Below are 20412 nucleotides of genomic sequence, written 5' to 3' on the forward strand. Positions count from 1 at the left end.
AGCAGGGGCAGAACATGTGACAGGCCCAAAATCATTGAGAATGAATATGGCCTCAGGGTTGGTGGTCAATAGGAGAAGTATTCCCCCTCTTAGTAGGAGGAATAGTATTTCATCATTGGTATCCGTGGAAGATACAGTGCCTCATTGTTGGTGTTAATGGGAGGAATAGAACCTCAGATCATTGGAAGGAATTGTGCCCCAAGGGCCACATAAATGCTAGCAAAAGGCCACATCTGGCCCTCGGGCCGCAGTTTGGAGACCCCTGATCTAGACTAAACAAAAAGTTAACACTTGCAACACAAATGCAGCCTCACTGCGAGGAGGATATTCAGATTTCCCAGAGTTGGTCTGTAAATGATTTAATTTGCTTAACATTTTATTACAATATATTGCTTTTTATTAGACAGGAGATCTTTATCTGTTCTACTTTCTCAGTTAATGTAAAGGAGTGGATTCATGATTTAAATTGTTTACTTAATATAAAAAAAGTAAAGCTCTGATTTTTTTTTTTTAAGCATTGCTTTTTAGATAAAAAGAAACAGATTTTAAGTATTCAATCCCAAGATAAAATTAGTTTTGTCTTAGTTTTCAAGCGAGGAAAGAAAGATTGCAGAAAACACTCTTAGTAATGACTTTTTCCCTTGAAATAATCACCATGTAGTCATTATAAAATATTGGAAATGGCGCTATAAGTCTGATTAGAATTACGGTTCATTCTGCTAGAAGCTGCAGAGGTGTTTATTAAGTTTACTGTGCGTTCATCCAAGCATGAAATTCACAGCAATACCTTCCAGCTCGCTGCATACATTTCGCTGAATATCATTTTTTATGATTGCTGTTGGTCTTGTGAGTATTAAAGAGTCACCCCAGAATAATTATTTCAATGTTTGGCGAGATGCTGGAATTTTTAAATTGATTTTTGGCCTCTAGAGTCTAAGGCCTGTAAGGCTTGTACACACGATAGGATCGCCAGAGGACAACGGTCTGAAGGACCGTTTTCATTGGTCCAAACCGATCGTGTGTGGGCCCCATAGGTTATTTAACCTTCGGTCAAAAAAATGAGAACTTGCTTTAAAATTGAACTGATGGACGCCTAACCGATAGGTCAAAACCGATCGTTAGTATGCAAAAGCATCGGTTAAAAACCCGCGCATGCTCAGAATCAAGTCAACGCATGCTTGGAAGAATTGAACTTCGTTTTTTTTCAGCACGTCATTGTGTTTTACGTCACTGTGTTCTGACACGTTCGTTTTTTTAACTGATGGTGTGTACGCATGACGGACCATCAGCCAGCTTCATAGGTTAACCGATGACAACGGTCCTTCAGACCGTTGTCATCGGATGGACTGTTCGTGTGTTCGAGGCTTTAGTGACTTTACCGGTTTGATTTTTGTGATTGTGTTCCTTTTCTTGCACACACACACCATGCCGGTTATGTGGTGGTCCCACGTTCATTGTAGGATTTTGAGTTTGTTATTGAAATTATCGCGTAGTTTTATTTACTGATTAAGAATAGGGTTTGAACGTGATAGCATTTATTGGCTAAAATGTATGCCTTGGTAAAAAAACAAAACATATTAAAGCGGTAGAAACTACGCTTTTTATCTTGTACCTGCAGGTAAACCTATAATAAGTGCCCAGTCCACGTTGTGGTCTACAGACTCCCACCCCCATGTGATGGAAAGGGAGAGGTGTTCTGTATCCCAAATCAACTGGACAGCCTAGGGTGGCTTCTTCATAGATACAGTGCAGCGATGCAGCATTGTCCCCCTCAGACAGCATGTGTGTTAGTGGCAAGATCATCAGGTCACAATAAAGACAAAAATGGGTCTGATAAATGGAAAGCTACATCTAAAGACCAGCTAGATTCAAAACATGTGCCCATCTCCACTGCAAAGATGAGGGTAGGCCCAGACACAATATGGCTCCCACTGACACTCTTAAAAAGGTGGGCGCAAGTTAAAGTATAGCTCAAGACAAAACTTTTAGTTTTAACTTTTTGGTTTTTATTGCTGTCAGTGCCCCCATTAGGGAAATGTACCCTCTCTATTTAAATTGACCCTCACTTTTGAGAGACCTCCACGCACAAACTATGTCTTAATAGTAGGAAGTAAAGGGACATCTTCCCAGTCTGAACATCGCAATGACAACACAGCAGAGTTTCTAACACTCCCACGCTCTTTCCAAAACTAAATTAACATTAACCCATAAATGCTATCTCTTTAATTCAAACTTTTTACTAAATTTATTTTACTTTAGGATTAAAGTACTTGAGCAGTGGTCTACAAACTGTGGCCTGTGGGCTAAAATGGACCTTTGCTTGTCTTTATCTGGCCCTTGGATCACTTTTCTTCCGACTGATATGAGGCATTATTTCTCCAACTGATACAAGGCACCATTCCTCCCATGGACACCAATAGTGGGGCATTATTGCTCCCACTAATATCAATGACAGGGACTAGTCCTCCTGCTAATACCAATGATGATGGGTCACTAGTCCTCCCACTAATACCAATGATGATGGGTCACTAGTCCTCCCACTAATACCAATGATGATGGGTCACTAGTCCTCCCACTAATACCAATGATGGGTCACTAGTCTTCCCACTAATACCAATGATAGGACACTATTTTCCTCCTATTGGCCACAGGCACTATTTTATTTTTTTATCACCACTGATTCCCAAGCTCAAAGTATTTACTCCTACTGATGCTGGGGCATTTTCTACCCACATTGGCCACAATCTGGCCCCCTAAAGTTTGAAGGTTGGTAAACTGGCCCTTTGTTTAGAAAGTTTGGAGAATCCTGCCCTAGAGAGTATATCTGAGTATATCAATAATTTCTGTCTAAGCAGAAATCAGCCAAGAAATATGGATGGATGGGTTATGATTATAGTACCCACAATGTTAGTAGGTAAAGCGGACCACCACACTCCTTTAATTACTTGGCTATCACATATTTTTATTTAACACATTTTGGGACAGCTTACCTGTCCATTTCTATTGGACTGAAAAAAAAAAAAAGAATCACTGGTGTGACTGGCCAATGAGAACAGAGTCTTACTGCACTTGTTGAGAAATAAAGAATTCTAGGATTGAATACATTGATTCTTTAGTAGAACATTCCACCTTATTCTGTGCTTTCTTTCCCAGCTTGGAGGATGTGGCATTCTTGGAGTTGGGGTTTGGCTGGCGGTTACTCAGGGGAAGTTTGCGACCCTCTCCATTTCTTTCCCCTCGCTATCTGCTGCCAGCCTCTTCATGGTGACCGGGTCTGTGATAATGGTGGTTGGCTTCATTGGCTGCTTGGGTGCAGTGACAGAACACCGCTGCCTCCTTTTAACGGTAAGAATCTAGAAGATATTATATGTTTTTGCAGTAAAGTCTCCAAAGTCTCATTAATTATGTTTTCTAATTTCTAAGATAGACATTTAAAAAATAAAATATAACGTTTTATTTATTTTTTAACTAAATTGGTAGTTTAAAATTAATTTTCCGATGTAGGCACAATGTCTTTTGCAACATTTATGACACCCACTTGTCAAGTTTTACAACTATACTTTAGTGTCTGTTGTGGGAGTAGATTTAGGTAAAGAATAGCTGCTAAATTGATAGGCCTTCAATAAAATGCTAGAATAAAAGTGCCCGAAGGGATAAGGAAAATTATCTTTATCTATGAAAACTTAGTGACATCTCCAGACACCTCTTTGGATGGCTGTCTTATTACAAGAATGGATTAATTAAAGCGGGGGTTCTCCCTAAAATTTCTTTTTTTTTCTAGCATGTCATTCAGCATAGTAGCGTGAGTTACAGTATGCCTTTATATATTTTTTTGGCGCCGTACTCACTGTTTAATCGCGTAGTAAAGTTTCAGGGGAATGGGCGTTCCTATGCAGAGGGCTCGTGATTGACGGCCGGCTATGGCGCGTCACGCTTGACGGAAATAGTCAAAATAGGAGTTTGCTCTTCACGGCGCCTGCTCTGATGTCTGTGCGCAGGCGCCGTATAGCGCCATGAAGAGCCGAGACCTACTCCGGCTATTTTCGTGAAGCGTGACGCCCCATAGCCGGCCGTCAATCACGATCCCTCTGCATAGGAACGCCCATTCCCCGCGGGGAGTCTAAAACTTTACTACGCGATTAAACAGTGAGTACGGCGCCCAAAAAAATATAAAGGCATACTGTAGCTCGCGCTACTATGCTGAATGACATGCTAGAAAGTTGTTTTTTAGGGTGAAACACCGCTTTAAGTTAGATTTGGCCAGCTAATCGCTAATGTTTTCCCTAAAGGTGATCTTAAGGGATCTCCAGGGATGTACTCCTCCTCCCCACCCTGTCCATAGACCTAAATATGACGATTGAGGTGATCCGAGCATCTTTTTGTAGGAAAGCTTTATTTTTTCTTGTCGGAACTTACTAGCTTCAGATATCTATGGTAGTCCAGCCTTAGTCAAAACACGTCCTTAATCTTTTAATGAAGCAGTTAAGGGTTAAGATTTTTTTTTAAGTTTTTTTTGTCAGTGTTTTTAATAGAAAAATCGTAAAAAATAGAACCATGACAAGACAATTCTTAGGCCTCGTACATACGCTAGGTTAACCAGAGGACAACGGTCTGATGGACCGTTTTCATCGGTCAAAACCGATCGTGTGTGGACCCCATAGGTTATTTAAACCTTGGTTAAAAAAAAGCCAACTTGCGTTAAAATTTAACTGATGGATTGGTAACCGATAGGTCAAAACCGATCGTTAGTACGCACAACCAACGATTAAAAATCCACGCATGCTTAGAATCAAGTCGACGCATGCTTGGAAGCATTGAACTTCGTTTTTTTTTCAGCCCTTCGTGTTTTACGTCACCGCGTTCTGACACGATTGGTTATTTAACCGATGGTGTGTAGGCGCGACGGACCATCAGTCAGCTTCATTGGTTAACCTATGACAACGGTCCGTTCTCATCGGATGGACCGATCGTGTGTACGAGGCTTAAACCTTCATCACCTATATAAAACTAGAAACACTTTTGCTGGTTTTGGGCTTTAACTCTAAAGACAAGATCAAACATTGAGCAGATTGGATCTTCTAAGTGCCGTTTCACACTGCATCGACTTGGGGATCCGACTTGTGACGCCCCAAGTCGCACAACATGAGAAATTCCCTTGAAGTGAATGAGAGCCGTCTTAATGTACACTACTGAAGTCGCTCCGACTTCAGAAAAGGTTCCTGTACTACTTCAAGGCGACTTCTAGGCAACTTGTACCCATAGATTTCAATGGAAGTTGCCTCCAAAGTTGGATCACTGTCTCAACTTTACAGGAAAAGAAAATTGTTTACTCAGGCAAACCCCTCCCTCCCACAGAGCTGATTATTCTGTGATTGGCCACAGCCAAAGTCGCCTGTCCTGGAGGCAACTTTAAGTCGCGTGGTAAGTTGCTCCCAAGTCACGCTGAAGTCGCCTTGCAAAGTCGTGCTATAAGTCGGGTTGCCCCCGTGTGAAATGGCACTAACTTTGTTTCATAAAATTAACTATGTTCTTTTACTTTTGGAATACTCAAACTTTATTTACAAAATTGTATGTGTTTTGACCTTTTGATTCTTGCACGTTACAGGTAATAACACCAGGGTTAGTTGATCCAGAAAATATCCAATTGCCTCCTGGGGGACCAGGAAGGAATTTTTTCCCTGCTGGAGCAAATTGGAATATGCTTTATTAGAAGTTTGTTTTGCCTTCCTCTGGATCAACGGAAAACTGGCTAAAAGACTGTATTCAGAGAGTAGTAGTTAACATTAGACTATTCAGAGTAAAAATCATTATCAGTGGTGTACCCCCAGTATTAGGGATGGCACCCTTACTTTTTTATACATTTATAAATGATACAGGGTCTGAGATTAAAATTACAATTTCAGTCTTTGCACCAAGCTATGCAGTGGAATAACGTCCTTACGGGATTTCTCCAATTTACAAGCCGACCTCAACACTCTGTTTAATTGGGCAACTTTATGGAAAATGAGGTTTAATGTTGATAAATGTAAAGTTATGCACTTGGGGGCTAAGAATATTCATCATACATACTAGGGGGGAGTACAACTGGGGGAATCAATGGTGGAGAAGGATCTGGGGGTTTTGGTAGATCATAAGCTTAATAATGGCATGCAATGCCAAGCTGCGGTTTCTAAAGTGAGCAAAGACCTTTCTTGTAATAAGAGAGGTATGGACTCCAGAGAGATATATAATTTTGCCCCTGTCCAAATCATTAGTAAGACCTCTTCTGGAATATGCAGTTTAGTTTTGGGCCCCAGTTCTCAAAAAGGATATCGGGGAACTGGAGAAAGTGCAGAGAAGGGAAACCAAACTGAGCCATGGAGAAGCTCAGCTATGAGGAAAGATTAGACAACAGAATTTATTCTTGAGAGGAAGACATTAAGGGGGGATATGATCACCATGTATAAATACATAAGAGGTCCATATAGAGAACTTGGAGTTATTCACTTAAAGGTCATCATAGAGGGCAAGGGGGCACTCCTTTTGTCTGGAGGAAAAAGAGATTTAATCTCTAAATGCAGAAAGGTTTCTTCACAGTAAGAGCTGTAAAAATGTAGAATATACTTACTTTAAGAGGTGGTTCTGGCCAGATCAGTTGATTTCATTAAAAAAAGGTCTGCATTATTTCTCAAATATACATAATACAGTATATCTGGATACTAACATTTATAGGTAAAGTTGATCCAGGAAATATCTGATTGCATCTCAGGGGATCAGGGAGGATTTTTTTCCCCCTGCTGGAGCAAATTGTATCATGCTTTGCTGGGGTTTATTGCCTTCCTCTGGATCAACTGTGGGTATAGGATTGTGTTTATGGGATTGTGTGTGTGTGTGTGTGTGTGTGTGTGTATATATATATATATATATATATATGTGTGTGTGTGTGTGTGTGTGTGTGTGTGTGTGTGTGTGTATATATATATATATATATATATATATATATATATATATATATATATATATATACACTGTATATATTCCCTTTTATAGGTTCAACTAGATGGACTTGTGTCTTTTTTTGTACAGTTTATATGGAGGGTTTCTATGTGTATAGTTTTTTTAATGGTTGAACTAGATGGACATGTGTCTTGTTTCCACCCGACAAACTATGTAACTCTACACTCCTACATGTACACATTTCAAGATTAAGCACACCCTATTCAGGATCACAACACAGCAATCAACTTGGATTCTACCACACACAATCCAGGGAGGGATAATGATATAATTGATTTTCCTGATTTGTTGGACATAAGAGAAAAAACACATTTAGGAGCTCAGTTAAAGGGGAAACCATTACATCTTCTTGTTTTATTATTCACACAACAATCAACCATTCTAAGGCAATTAGGTAGTACCTTGATTTCTTATTTTTTCATGATTAACGCTGGTACTATGAACAAGTCAGGCCCAAAGATTTCCTATGGAGAAATGCATTTTGCCAAAGACAACATTCACTGCCCATTTGGTATAAATTTGCAACAGTTCCTTCTGATCTCTTAATTTACATTTGCCTTCCACATCCCACCGGCAAGCTTTGTAATTCTGGTCAAGGTTGAGGTTGAATCCAGGCAAGTGGATGTGCTTGTATTCACCTATATTTTTTAATAAGGCCTCTTTTCAGCTAGGTCCGCCTGTCAGATTTTCAGGAAAACCTGATTGGAAGGTCTATACAGGTCTATGGGCAGGTGGATGTAAACAGACTAGTGTTGTGTATAATGGAAGTTTGTTGATTGAACTTGGTCCATAGACTCTAGGTGTATGTGTGATAGGACCGGCTGAACAGAGTGATACATTCTTTGGCACATAATACACTTCCAATTGTATTTTAATTATGTATTTAGCTGCTAGTCTACTCTTGACTCTAGAGTCCAGCTTCAGAGAGACACTTTCACCACACCATTCAGAGCAAAGCAACAATGGCTCCGGATAGCCAACCCCTTCCCCAACAAGGTATATCCATCAGTCCACACTGCAGTCCACCCTAGGTGGGACTGGATAGGGTTGGAGCTTTCTAAAAGAAAAAAGTAGGGTTGGGACTTTATATGAGGCATGCACCACCACAGGCCTCCATCCCTGTAAGGGTTTCAAAAAATGGAGGGTTGGGACTTTAAATGAGATGCGATTAGCAATATGTAATTAAGTATATATATGGAAAATAAAAAAATTATTTCCATAATGACCAGGTTCAAAAATACCAAACCAAAGAAGCACTAAACCAAATTAATCTGTCTAACTGTATGTAATTAAAACAGAGGTTTATTTGCAGTTATTTGCAAATATCTGGGAAGCTGCAGGCCAAACGTCAAGGCACTCTGTGTAACTGCAGTCCTAACTATAAGGCCTCCAAAAGGAGGAACCCAGGTGTGCCAATCAATAGACAGGGAGCAGAAGGCAACCTGGAGCTTTCTTGGATGGATGTCACTTTTTTCCCTTCATAGGTAATCTAGGAAGGCCACTGAGGCCCAGGCATTGTCACATAGAGGAGGTGGCATGCTTCTCCTTACCCGTTCGAGCAACATTGCTAGCGTTCCGAAGGGGTGGGGAGAAGACGAGGGAGCCGGATGGGTGGCTAAACCTTGTTGGGTGGTGGGCTACCAGGAATCACTGTCAGTTTGCCCTGAATGGGAAAAGTGGCCATGTCTCTTTAAGGCAGCATTTGCCGAAGTTCTGGTGTACTCTGCAGCGGGTTCCGCTGCAAAATACAGATCTCAGAATTCATTACAAAGCCGTATGGCAGGCAGCCTCTATTTATTTACATTGCCAGTAATGACATACTGGGTTCTCTTTCAGGATGTCATGGTGTAGCAGCCGATGAAGAGAAGTGGGGGGGAGGGGGGGGGGCTGCCTGCAGCTCGGATGAAAAGATCTTTGATAATGTTGTCACGTGTGAATGTCTAACAGCCATATTCTCTCTCTCTCCTCAGTTCTTTGTAGTGCTGTTGATCATCTTTCTTCTTGAAATAATCAGTATGGTCCTGTTTTTCGCCTACAATGACAATGTAAGTGCTCAGCGCCAGGTTTTATCTCTGAATATTTTACCTGTCATTATTATTTAAAAGCAACATTAAAGAACTAGTATTTTTTGTTTCTATTGTTTAGATTTTTTATAATCAATAAACAAATTTGTCTCTACTGTTAATATAAAATATACAAAAATAAAACATATATACAGAATATATATATATATATATATATATATATATATAAATAAAAATATACTGTGTATATATATATGACTGGATGTGTGTGTGTGTGTGTGTGTATATATATATATATATATATATATATATATATATATATATATATATACACACACACACACACACACACACACACACACACACACACACACACACACACACACACACACACACATACCAATCAGCCATAGGTTTATGACCAACCTCTTGCAGCCAAAACAGCGTAGATCCATTGAAGCATGGATAGCACTAAACGTCTGAAGGTATGCTATGGTATCTAGCTGTCAGTAGCAGATACTTTAAAGTGGTTGTGAACCCTAAAAAAAAAAAAAAAAGCCCTGCAAGACAAAGACATAATGAGGTAGTATGCATAGCATACTAGCTTATTATGTTTTACTTATCTGAGATTGAAGCCCCCGCAGCAGTCCTCTTATCCCCCTCCGGCCGCCGACATCTCTCCCGGGGCTTACTTCCGGAGCCGCGATGACGTCACACGGACTGAAGCAAGGCACATACGTGCCATTGCATAAGTTTGCCCCAAAGCGCATGTGCCTATGACAAATCGGCACATACAGAGGACAGGGGATATCTCCTAAACCGTGCTGGTTTAACCACTTCCATACAGGGCATTTTTACCCCCTTCCTGCCCAGACCAATTTTTAGTTTTCAGCGCTGTTGCATTTTGAATGACAATTGCGCGGTTAACACTAGGGGGCACTGAAGGGGTTAAATATGTTCCCTAAAGTGTGTTCTAACTGTAGGAGGAGGGACTTTAAGTCCTATAAGTTGTGAGGTGGGGCCTCCATGGATCAGACCTCTTTTTTTTCAGCACATCCCACAGATGCTCGATGGATTGAGATCTGGAGAATTTGAAGCCCAATTTTATACCTCAAACTCATTGTTGTGTTCCTCAAACCATTCTTGAACCATTTTTGCAGTGAGTAGAAACAAATGCAAAACCTCCTGCTCTTGAGAGTGGGCCCAAAGATATCTAGTAGACTATACGTCCATCTCTGTTTTCATGGATAAGCCTCATCTTGCTGCCTTTTTAAGGCTGGGAAAGTCTGGAACCACTGAAATCATAAAAGAAAACAGAGGGCGCACCGACCTAGTGCATTATCATAAGAGCATAGCTTTATTAAGCACTTCCTGACGGCCGTACGACTTTATACGGCCGCAGTGTGGATGGCAATTGTCAGGAGGCCATCTATATACGGCCTTCAGCCACTGGGGGGCGCGCGAGCCAGGCACCCGCGATCGGCAGTTACACAGACAAGGACGTGGATCTGTGTGTAAACACACAGATCCACGTCCTGTCAGGGAGAGAGGAGACCGATCTGTGTCCCTTGTACATAGGGACACAGCATCGGTCACTTCCCCCACAGTTAGAAACACTATGCAGGGTACACATTTAACCCCTTCATCACCCCCTAGTGTTAACCCCTTCCCTGCCAGTCACATTTATACAGAAATTAGTGCATATTTATAGCACTGGTCACAGTATAAATGTGAATGGTGTCAAAAGTGTCCGATATGTCCGCCATAATGTCAGTCCCAATAAAAATCGCAGATCGCCGCCATTACTAGTAAAAAAAAATTAATAATAATTCTGTCCCCTATTTTGTAGGCACTATAATTTTTGCGCAAACCAGTCGCTTATTGCAATTTTTTTTGTTTTACCAAAAATATCTAGAATACGTATCGGCCTAGACTGAGAAAAAAAAATGTTTTAAAAAAATCTGGGCTATTTATTATCGCAACAAGTAAAAAATATTGATTTTTTTTTCAAAATTTTCGCTCTTTTTTTTGTTTATAGCGCAAAAAATAAAAACCGCAGAGGTGATCAAATACCACCAAAAGAAAGCTCTACTTGTGGGAAAAAAAGGACGCCAATTTTGTTTGGGAGCCATGTTGCACGACCGCGCAATTGTCAGTTAAAACGACGCAGTGCCGGAAGCTGACATTTCACCTGGGCAGGAGGGGGGTATATGTGCCCAGTAAGCAAGTGGTTAATGTAAAAAGTGGTATGTCCGAGTATAATACTTACCACTTTTTACAATAATAAAGCTATGTTCTTAGGGTAATACACTAGGTTGGTGCGCCATATCATTTCCATTAAGAGGTGTAGTTAGACAGCAACAATGTTTAGGTAGGTGGTACATGTCAAAGTAACATTGACATATCATTTTTTTGACCGAATCCAATCGTTCTGAAAATTTGGAATTCGTTATAAAATTAAGAAACAAAACAAACACGTTTTTTCATTCTGCACATGTCTAATTAGGGGTGAAGAGCTGCAGAAAGCAAGTGACAAAACGATTGTAAAATGCTCAATTTACATGTTTTCAGGCTTTCTATTGAAGTCTATGGGGCCAAAAACGTTTGGACTATGCCAAAAAGAAGCTCATGTACTTTTTTTAAATGACAGGCGTGTTGCTTTAGGTGACAGAATGCTTATATGTGAACAGAGGCCATTGAAAAAAAATGGGTTTTGGCTTGTTGGGCATTCTTGAGTTTCATAGCTGGGCAATTTTCAAGCTGAAAATCATGTTATTGTTATCTTGTTATTTAATAAAAGCTGTGGCCATATTATTCCAAAGAAAATTATTTGTGCCATATTGTATTGTTTATGAGATTAAGACCCCTTTAACACTGAGCTGCCCCAAGCGTCGGCGGTAAAGCGCTGCTATTTTTAGCAGTGCTTTACCGCTGTTTTTGTGGTGCTTTTTGGCTGCTAGCGGGGTGCTTTTAACCTCCACTAGCGGCCGGAAAAAGGGTTAAAACTGCCCACAAAGTACCGCTACAGAGGCGGTGCTGTCCATTGATTTCAATGGGCAGGGGCGCTTTAGGAGCGGTCCTAATGCGCTCCAAAGAAGCTGCTGGCAAGACTTTTTTGATGCCCTGCCAGCGCACTGCTCCAGTATGAAAGTCCTCGGGCTTTCACACTGAAGTGAATGGAGCCGCTGTTTCAGGGCGCTTTGCAGGCGCTATTTTTAGCGTTATAGCACCTGCAAAGCGCCCCAGTGTGAAATGGGTCTTAATGTGTTTGATTTTGATCATTATCACTCCGCCCTCTCAGCCCTATACCAGTCAGGCCTCGTACACACGACCGTTTTCCTCGATAGAATCCATCAAGAAACTTGGTGGGAGAGCTTTTTTGCCGAGGAAACCGGTCGTGTACGTTATTTATCGAGGAAACTGTCAAGGAACTCGACGAGGAAAAAACAGAACAAGTTCTCTTTTTCCTCGACGGGAGTCTCAATTTCCTCGACGTGTTCCTCGTCGGGCTGGTTTTCGACGAGAAACACGATCGTCTGTATGCTAAGAAACCCGCGCATGCTCAGAATAAAGTATGAGACGGGAGCGCACCTTCGGTAAAAGTAGCGTTTGTAATGGAGATAGCACATTTTTCATGCTGTAACAGACTGAAAAGTGCAAATCGTCTCTTACCAAACTTTTACTTAACACGCAGTAACATGAGATTAGCAAAAGCAGCCCCAAGGGTTGTGCCAGTGGAATCAAACTTCCCCTGCTATTGTATGTGTTGTACGTCACCGCGTTTGAGAACAAGGAGATTTTGTCTTGACTGTGTGTACGCAAAGCAAGCTTGTTGAGTTCCTCGACAAGCCTAAGGCCTCGTACACACCACCGGATCTATCCGCTGGGATTGATCCGCGGATCAGTTCCAGCGGACAAATCCGGTCGTCTGTACGGCCTAGCAGATATTTATCCGCGGAGATTCCTCGGCCCGATCCATTTCAAGCGGATATAAATTTCTTAGCATGCTAAGAAATTTATCCGCTTGAATCGGGTCCAGCGGATTGATCCGGTGGTCTGTACAGACTCACCGGATCAATCCGTCCGCTCCCCTCCATCGCACGCGTCGTAATGATTCGACGCATGCGTGGAAGTACTTACCTTTCAGCGTCGCGCACGTCGCCACGTCATCATCGCGGCGACGGCGCGACACGTCACCGCGGATGAATTCCGCGCGGATTTTGATCCGATGGTGAGTACATGCCATCGGATCCAAATCCGGAGGAGGAATCTCCGCTGGAAACGGTCCGGCGGACCGTTTCCAGCGGAGATCCCCTCGTGTGTACGGGGCCTTACGAGGAACTCGTCGAGGAAAACGATGTGTCTTTTCCGACGAGTTCCTCGGTCGTGTGTACGAGGCCTCATGGTTATTCTTCATACAGGGCATTAGCTGTACCTTTAAAATATTAATGCTCATTACTTTATATCCTAGATATTACCAAACTGGCACAATTTGACTCATTGATTTTAATTTGCTTTGTTATTGAGCAGAACTAGATTTTTATTGTGGCTTTTTGGATTAGCCAAGAACTATAGCCAAATTCTTGCAGACTGGCTACCCATCGGGTTGGCTGTTGTAAACCTAAACTACTCACGTACAAAGCAATATGACTCCAGTAATCTTTCGCTGGACACTGAGGTATCAAAAAAGTTGAAAAATAAAAATATGGTCATGTGGTGACTACATGTGTATGCGGTTGTTATATTGTTGTGATAGTTTACACTTCTACCATCCAGAAGTTTTCTTTACTCCAGTTGGGTGACACACACATATCTGTCATAATGGTACTGACTGAAAACTTTTTTTTTTTTTGCCAACAGTTTCACAGTTATGCCCAAGAAGATCTAAAGAAAGGTCTAGCACTGTATCAAACAAAAGATAATCTAGGACTAACGAACGCTTGGGACATTGTGCAGACTGAGGTATGTATGTTGTGCACACTGATGTTACCTAGGAGCCGAATTATATATGATGGAGATTCTGACAGCAAGATCCTCCCCCACCACAAACTCTCCTGCTGTATACTCGATGATATGAAATACTGCAGGACATACAACTATTTGAACAAATTAAATGTAGAATTGATTGCTATTTAACATTTAAAGATTTAGCTTGCCAGTCATTTAAAGTTCATACATTTAATTTATACCCAATGCAAAGCACTAAATATGCAGTTGAAATACATATACATGCGCTGTATGCCTGCGAGGATGTCAGCAGTGCAGATTTGCTTATTACAACCCAGGGAGGCAGACGCCTCCATTGAGCAAGACACAGTAAGGCAGTGGTTCTCAACCTGGGGTCGGGACACCCTCGGGGGTCGAATGGCAATTTGCCAGGGGTCACCGAATCCTTGGCTGTTCCTGAAGCCCGCACCACTTTCCTAGCCTTTTTGCGACCGAGCCAGAAACACACTGAGTAACACTACCTGTGATTATAGTCGCCATTAAAAGTCCCCACTACAGTTCTCAGATCAGCAGATGACCTGGATCAAGAGCACCTAAGTTGGCTGATCAGAACTCCCCCAGCATTGCCACTGATCCCAACTCCCCGCCAGCACTGCCACTGATCCCAACTCCCCGCCAGCATTGCCACTGATCCCAACTCCCCGCCAGCATTGCCACTGATCCCAACTCCCCGCCAGCACTGACACTGATCCCAACTCCCCGCCAGCACTGACACTGATCCCAACTCCCCGCCAGCACTGACACTGATCCCAACTCCCCGCCAGCACTGACACTGATCCCAACTCCCCGCCAGCACTGACACTGATCCCACCCTTCACCAGCACTGCCACTGATCCCACCCCTCACCAGCACTGCCAATGATCCCACTCCCCACCAGCACTGTCGCTCATCTCATTCCCTTCACCAAGGAGTAAGAAGAGGAATACAAATAGAGAATACATGAAAAGGAGAGAAAAAGAGGGGGAGGAACAAAGAAAAAAGGGAGAGAAAGAATAATAGAAAGAAAAAAAAAGCAAGAGAGAGGGATGGGGAGAAAAAAACAAGACATTAGGATATAGAGAGATAAAAAGGAAAGAAAGGCGAACAAAGAGAGTGGTACAGCCAAAAATGTACCATAAGGGGTTTTAATACTGTACGAGTGGAAGGGACCCAGGGAGCGCTAAATGTCCATGGGTTAGGGGCGCAAATTACTTGGCCTGCCTTAGGTGGTGACAACCCACGCTATGAAAATAATTTTGCTGTTAGGGGTCCCCACAACTTTGGAGAATGTATCAAGGGGTCACGGCACTAGCACGGTTGAGAACCACTGCAGTAGGGCTTATTTTTGGGGTAGGTCTTACCATGTAATGTACTGTCTTCCCTCTTTTGCCCCGCCTGACAGGAATCCCCAGTGTGAACTGAGTTAAAATACTATAATCCACTCTATTACAGTAGCATATAAAGTGAAATGTGTTGGTTTCTGTAATATACCGTAATTATCGACGTATAACACGCACCCCAATTTTAGGAGAAGTTTAAGGAAAAAAAAGTACATTTTAAATAAAGAATTGACCATCATGGCAGCATGATCAGTGTCCATCTGCAACCTTGCTCATCATGGCAGCATGATCAGAGTCCATCTGCAGCCTTGCCCATCATTGCAGCATGATCAGTGGCCATCTGCAGTCCTGCCTGTCTTTACAGCATGATCGGTGCCCATGTGCATTTTTTCCCTGCCAAGATAGACAGAGCCAGATGTCCTGTGTACTCAGCTCGTCTCGCAGTCCCGCCCAGTCCATTGGCCCGGCTCCTATGATGGACATAACTCCGGTCCAATGGCGGGACGTAAATGCTAGGAAGCTGGAATGGGCGTGACTCCGAGTGGAGCCAAGTACACAGGAGATTCGACTCCATTTTGGTGGCACTCGTTCCATTCTTCCCCTCCGAGGCAGCCATTCGGCGTATAACATGCACCCACGATTCCCCCCTGATTTTAAGGGGAAGAAAGTGCGTGTATACGTTGATAAATACGGCAATTGTGCTAAATACCTTTATAGCGTCGCTCTGCGCTTCTGTGACCTGTCGGAGCTCTCTACCCCGCAATTATATTACAGAAACTCACACATTGTACATTATATACTACAGTAATAGAGTGGATTATAGGATTTTACAAGCATTTTAAACTAGGGCTTATTTTCAGGGTAGGGCATATATTGCAGCCCTCCTGGAAAAGAACGCTAGGTCTTTTTTTCGGGGTAGGTCTTCTTTTGGGGGAAACACGGTATATATAAGAAAATAAAATAGTTGACCAGAAACAACAAATGCATTTAAAGTGAATATGTGAGGATAGTAATAATGGGATCTGCCATTGCTGGACTCCTATTTGCTTTGCCTGGCTTCAATACTTTATGTCGATGACCGATGTCGAAGTAATGTGTGAAATCAGTTTTTCCGAACTATATACTTTTTCTAGGTCAGGGGCCTAGAATGCATAGAAGCCACAGGCTCAGCATGGCAGCCAGGCAAACAGCATCTTTAGACAGATCAACAGTGGCCATCCAATGAATGCAGTTATGTATTTAGAAAAATGTACATAGAACACGTTTTAAATGCAATTATTATGAGTACTTGAATCTGTTTTCATATGCGTTTCCTGTAACTCCCTATATACTATTACTGGGAATGGGGGAGGAAGGGTCAGCACTAGGAGCCAATCATGTGTGACACATTGGGGGTTATTTAGGCTGCATTCACACCTCGGCGTACAAAATCGCGGCGTTTTGTCCCACGAATTGCGGCGACAAATAGCGGCGTTTTGTACCGCGATTTGCGGCGACAAAACGCTGCGATTGTGAATGCAGCCTTCACCCCCTCTATGGAGATGGTTCACATCTCCTATTTCAGGCGGCAGGCGTACGGCGTTCGGCGTGGAGATGTGAACCATCTCCATAGAGGTGCATGTTAAATCATCCCTCTGGCGTCTCGGGGCTGCAGCGACGTCGCACTACAGGCGTATATACGCCTAGGTGTGAACGGGGACTAACTAAAGGCAAATCCACTTTGCACTTGGAATTGCAGTCGCTGTAGATCAGAGAGGGACATGCAAGGAAAATAAAAAACAACATTTTAGCTTGCACATGATTGGATGATAAAATCAGCAGAGCTTCCCCTCATTTCAAATCTACCTCTCAGATTTACAGCGACTGTACTACCAAGTGCACTTTCAGTGCACTTGCAATGCACTTGTGGTGCAAAGTGGATTTGCCTTTCATAAATGACCCCCATTGTGTTGACAAAGAACACGTTGATAGGAGTGGAGAGTGATGAAGTTAGGTGACCAACGTGGCTTTGCTGTCTGGCAGGGTTATGAAAATCTAAGGAGTGAATGGACCAAAATGCTAATCTTTTGCAGGTAAAACAAGTCTTACGCCGCGTACACACTAGGGATGTCCCGATACAGATACTAGTATCGTTATCGGTACCGAGCATTTCCCAGAGTACTTGGACTTATACAGCGGTGATCGGTGCTTGGAACTCCCCCCAAAGCCTCACCGATGACTGTCCTTGTGCTGTCCCCCTCCGTGCTGTCCCCCTACATAAGGTCCCCCTTTGTGCTGTCCCCTCGGTGCTCCGTGCTGTCCCTCTCCATGCTCCGTGCTGTCCCCCTCTGTGCTGCTCTCCCCCCCTCAAGCTGTTGGCTCCTACCTTTTCCCAATGAACAGAGTCAGTGATCACTGACTCTGTCCATTCACATAACTGAGCATTGTAACCTGTGTTTAGGATGCTTTAGTTTATGAATGGAGAGGAGCTTCTTTCCATACATTTTAGCTGAGGCTGCAGAGAAAGGGACTGGGGAATCTATGTCCTTAGTCCCTTTCTCTGTCTTAAAGGGGAGATGTCAGAGGTCTGTTAAGACCCCTGATATCTCACCAAAGACCCCCAACAGGGCTGATTAAAAAAAGGAAAAAAAATATATATATTTTTTTAAATAATAAAAATGTAAAAAAAAAAAAAAAACACACTGACAGACCCACCCCACACCCCCCCCCCCCTAAAAAAATATTTTTTTTTAAAAAAAAATTGAAAAATATCACCACTGTCACATGACATTAAAAAAAAGTATCGGTATCAGCGAGTACTTGAAAAAAAGTATCGGTACTTGTACTCGATCTCAAAAAAGTGGTATCGGGACAACCCTAGCACACACGATCGCAAATTACGACCGTGTGTAGGCTTCATCAGACATTTGCTGTCGGAATTTCCGACAACAAAAATTTGAGAGCTGGTTCTCAAATTTTCCAACAACAAAAGTTCTTGTCGGAAATTCTGATCGTCTGTATGCAATTCCGATGCACAAAAATCGTACGCATGCTCGGAATCAATTTGACGCATGCTCGGAATCATTGAACTTAATTTTTCTCGGCTCGTTGTAGTGTTGTACGTGACCTCGTTCTTGACGTTCGGAATTTCCATCAACATTTGTGTGACCGTGTGTATGCAACACAAGTTTGAAAAAAATCCACGGTTTTGTTGTCGGAATTTTTAATCGTGTGTACGTGGCGTAACATGTGCATTTGGCTATTTACCTGTTCAACTTAAAGATCGGTCATTAAATTTTTTTTTTACATTTCTGTCCCCTATGGGGCAAAAGACATGTAGTTCTTTCTCCTGTTTTTAAGTGCTTTCTAACCCCTGCCCATGCCAAATAAATAACAGCTTTTAAGAAGACAGCTGATTCATAAGTGCAGCTTGTCTCGGCTGTGAGCACTTTCCAAAGACAAACAATGGCAAGAGGAGTGCAGAGCCTGATGTGTTCTCCCTCCCTCTGCATTCCTCTTGCCACTGTTTGTCTGTGGGAGTGCTCACAGCCAAGGGAAATCTGCACTTATGAATCAGCCATCTCCTTTAAAGCTGTTATTAGATCGGCCAGGGCAGGGGGTATATGGGGGAAGGTTGGTACTCATAACTGGGGTTAGATTGCCCATGGTAAGAGGGGAGCGGGTCAGACTTCCTAACAAGAATAAGAAAGCAATTAGCAACATGGGGACAGGATTCTAACAATAAATAATGATGATAGATCTTTAAAATGGGAGAAGGAGGGTTAACACAGCACACTAGGGAAAACATAGAATGTATTCTCAGCGGGGAAAGAATTAAAATACCTCAAAGAAGTTCATACTTGAGAGTTGCTGCCTCATGAGCAATACACTGCAGTGATTTTTTGGTGAAGCTGATCGGCGATGATACCAATGCGACACAGTGGAGGTCATATGCTGTTCTTTTTCCCATCCATTAGTCACAGCACGCTCCTGTCATCATGTTTGTGGCTAACAAATCCCTTGAACCTGCTAATTCTCCCCTCTGAACCAGACTGTGATATATTAGCGCTCGCAGCATCATCTGTAATCGGATAGGATCTTATTTGTAAGCGTTTTATTGCTCTGTACTGTTTTACGGAGCTCTGCAACGCTTCGCTGCCTTCATTTTGCATGTTTGCCGGTTTTATGACAGAATGAATTGCAAAGTATTACTGGTGGCAATACCAATTATATAGAACGTTGTGAAAAAATCTTACAAAAAGAAACAGTATCGAGAATAACCAGCTGATGAGTTAACTAGCTTTTAAATAATAGTGCGTTACCAAGCAACACAGAGGTGCCAAAACTACCACATTGTAATGTACACAGTATGGTAAAGTAAATCTGTCATGAAAAAAAACACATCAAACGCTGCCACTGTGCCCATCAAATGCTGCCACTGTGCCCATCAAACGCTGCCACTGTGCCCATCAAACGCTGCCACTGTGCCCATCAAACGCTGCCACTGTGCCCATCAAACTCTGCCACTGTGCCCATCAAACGCTGCCACTGTGCCCATCAAACGCTGCCACTGTGCCCATCAAACGCTGCCACTGTGCCCATCAAACGCTGCCACTGTGCCCATCAAACGCTGCCACTGTGCCCATCAAACACTGCCACTGTGCCCATCAAATGTAGCCACTGTGCCCACGACCTGGTTCAAAACTCTGGGACCGCGGGACCCGCAGACCCGATCGCCGCTGGAGTCCTGCGATCGGTCCCCGGAGCTGAAGAACAGGGAGAGCTGTATGTAAACACAGCTTCCCCATTCTTCTCTGTGGCTGCGGCATCGATTGTGAATCCTTATAAAAGGGATCACACTATCGATGAAGTCACACCTACAGCCACACCCCCCTACAGTTGTAAACACAGATGAGGTCACACATAACCCCTTCACCGCCCCCTAGTGGTTAACTCCCAAACTGCAACTTTCATTTTCACAGTAAACAATGCATTTTAAATGCTGCTTATTGCAATATTTTTTACCTAAAATAGGTAGAAGAATACGTATCGGCCTAAACTGAGGGAAAAAAATGTTTTTATATATA

The 20412-nt window shown here is 42.6% G+C and overlaps 1 protein-coding gene across 3 annotated transcripts in view; it reads left to right on the plus strand.

Annotated features, from left to right (window-relative positions):
* LOC120916511 (tetraspanin-4-like) overlaps positions 1–20412 on the plus strand; it is a 174488-nt gene that overhangs the window by 125871 nt on the left and 28205 nt on the right. For all 3 annotated transcript variants that reach the window (XM_040327524.1, XM_040327525.1, XM_040327523.1), the window contains 3 exons: positions 3154–3345; positions 8967–9041; positions 13881–13982. In XM_040327524.1, the coding sequence (XP_040183458.1) occupies positions 3154–3345; positions 8967–9041; positions 13881–13982 (369 nt within the window). The remainder of the gene's footprint in view (positions 1–3153; positions 3346–8966; positions 9042–13880; positions 13983–20412) is intronic.

This window comes from Rana temporaria, chromosome 10, assembly GCF_905171775.1.
Source record: "Rana temporaria chromosome 10, aRanTem1.1, whole genome shotgun sequence".
Taxonomy (NCBI): Eukaryota; Metazoa; Chordata; class Amphibia; order Anura; family Ranidae; genus Rana; species Rana temporaria.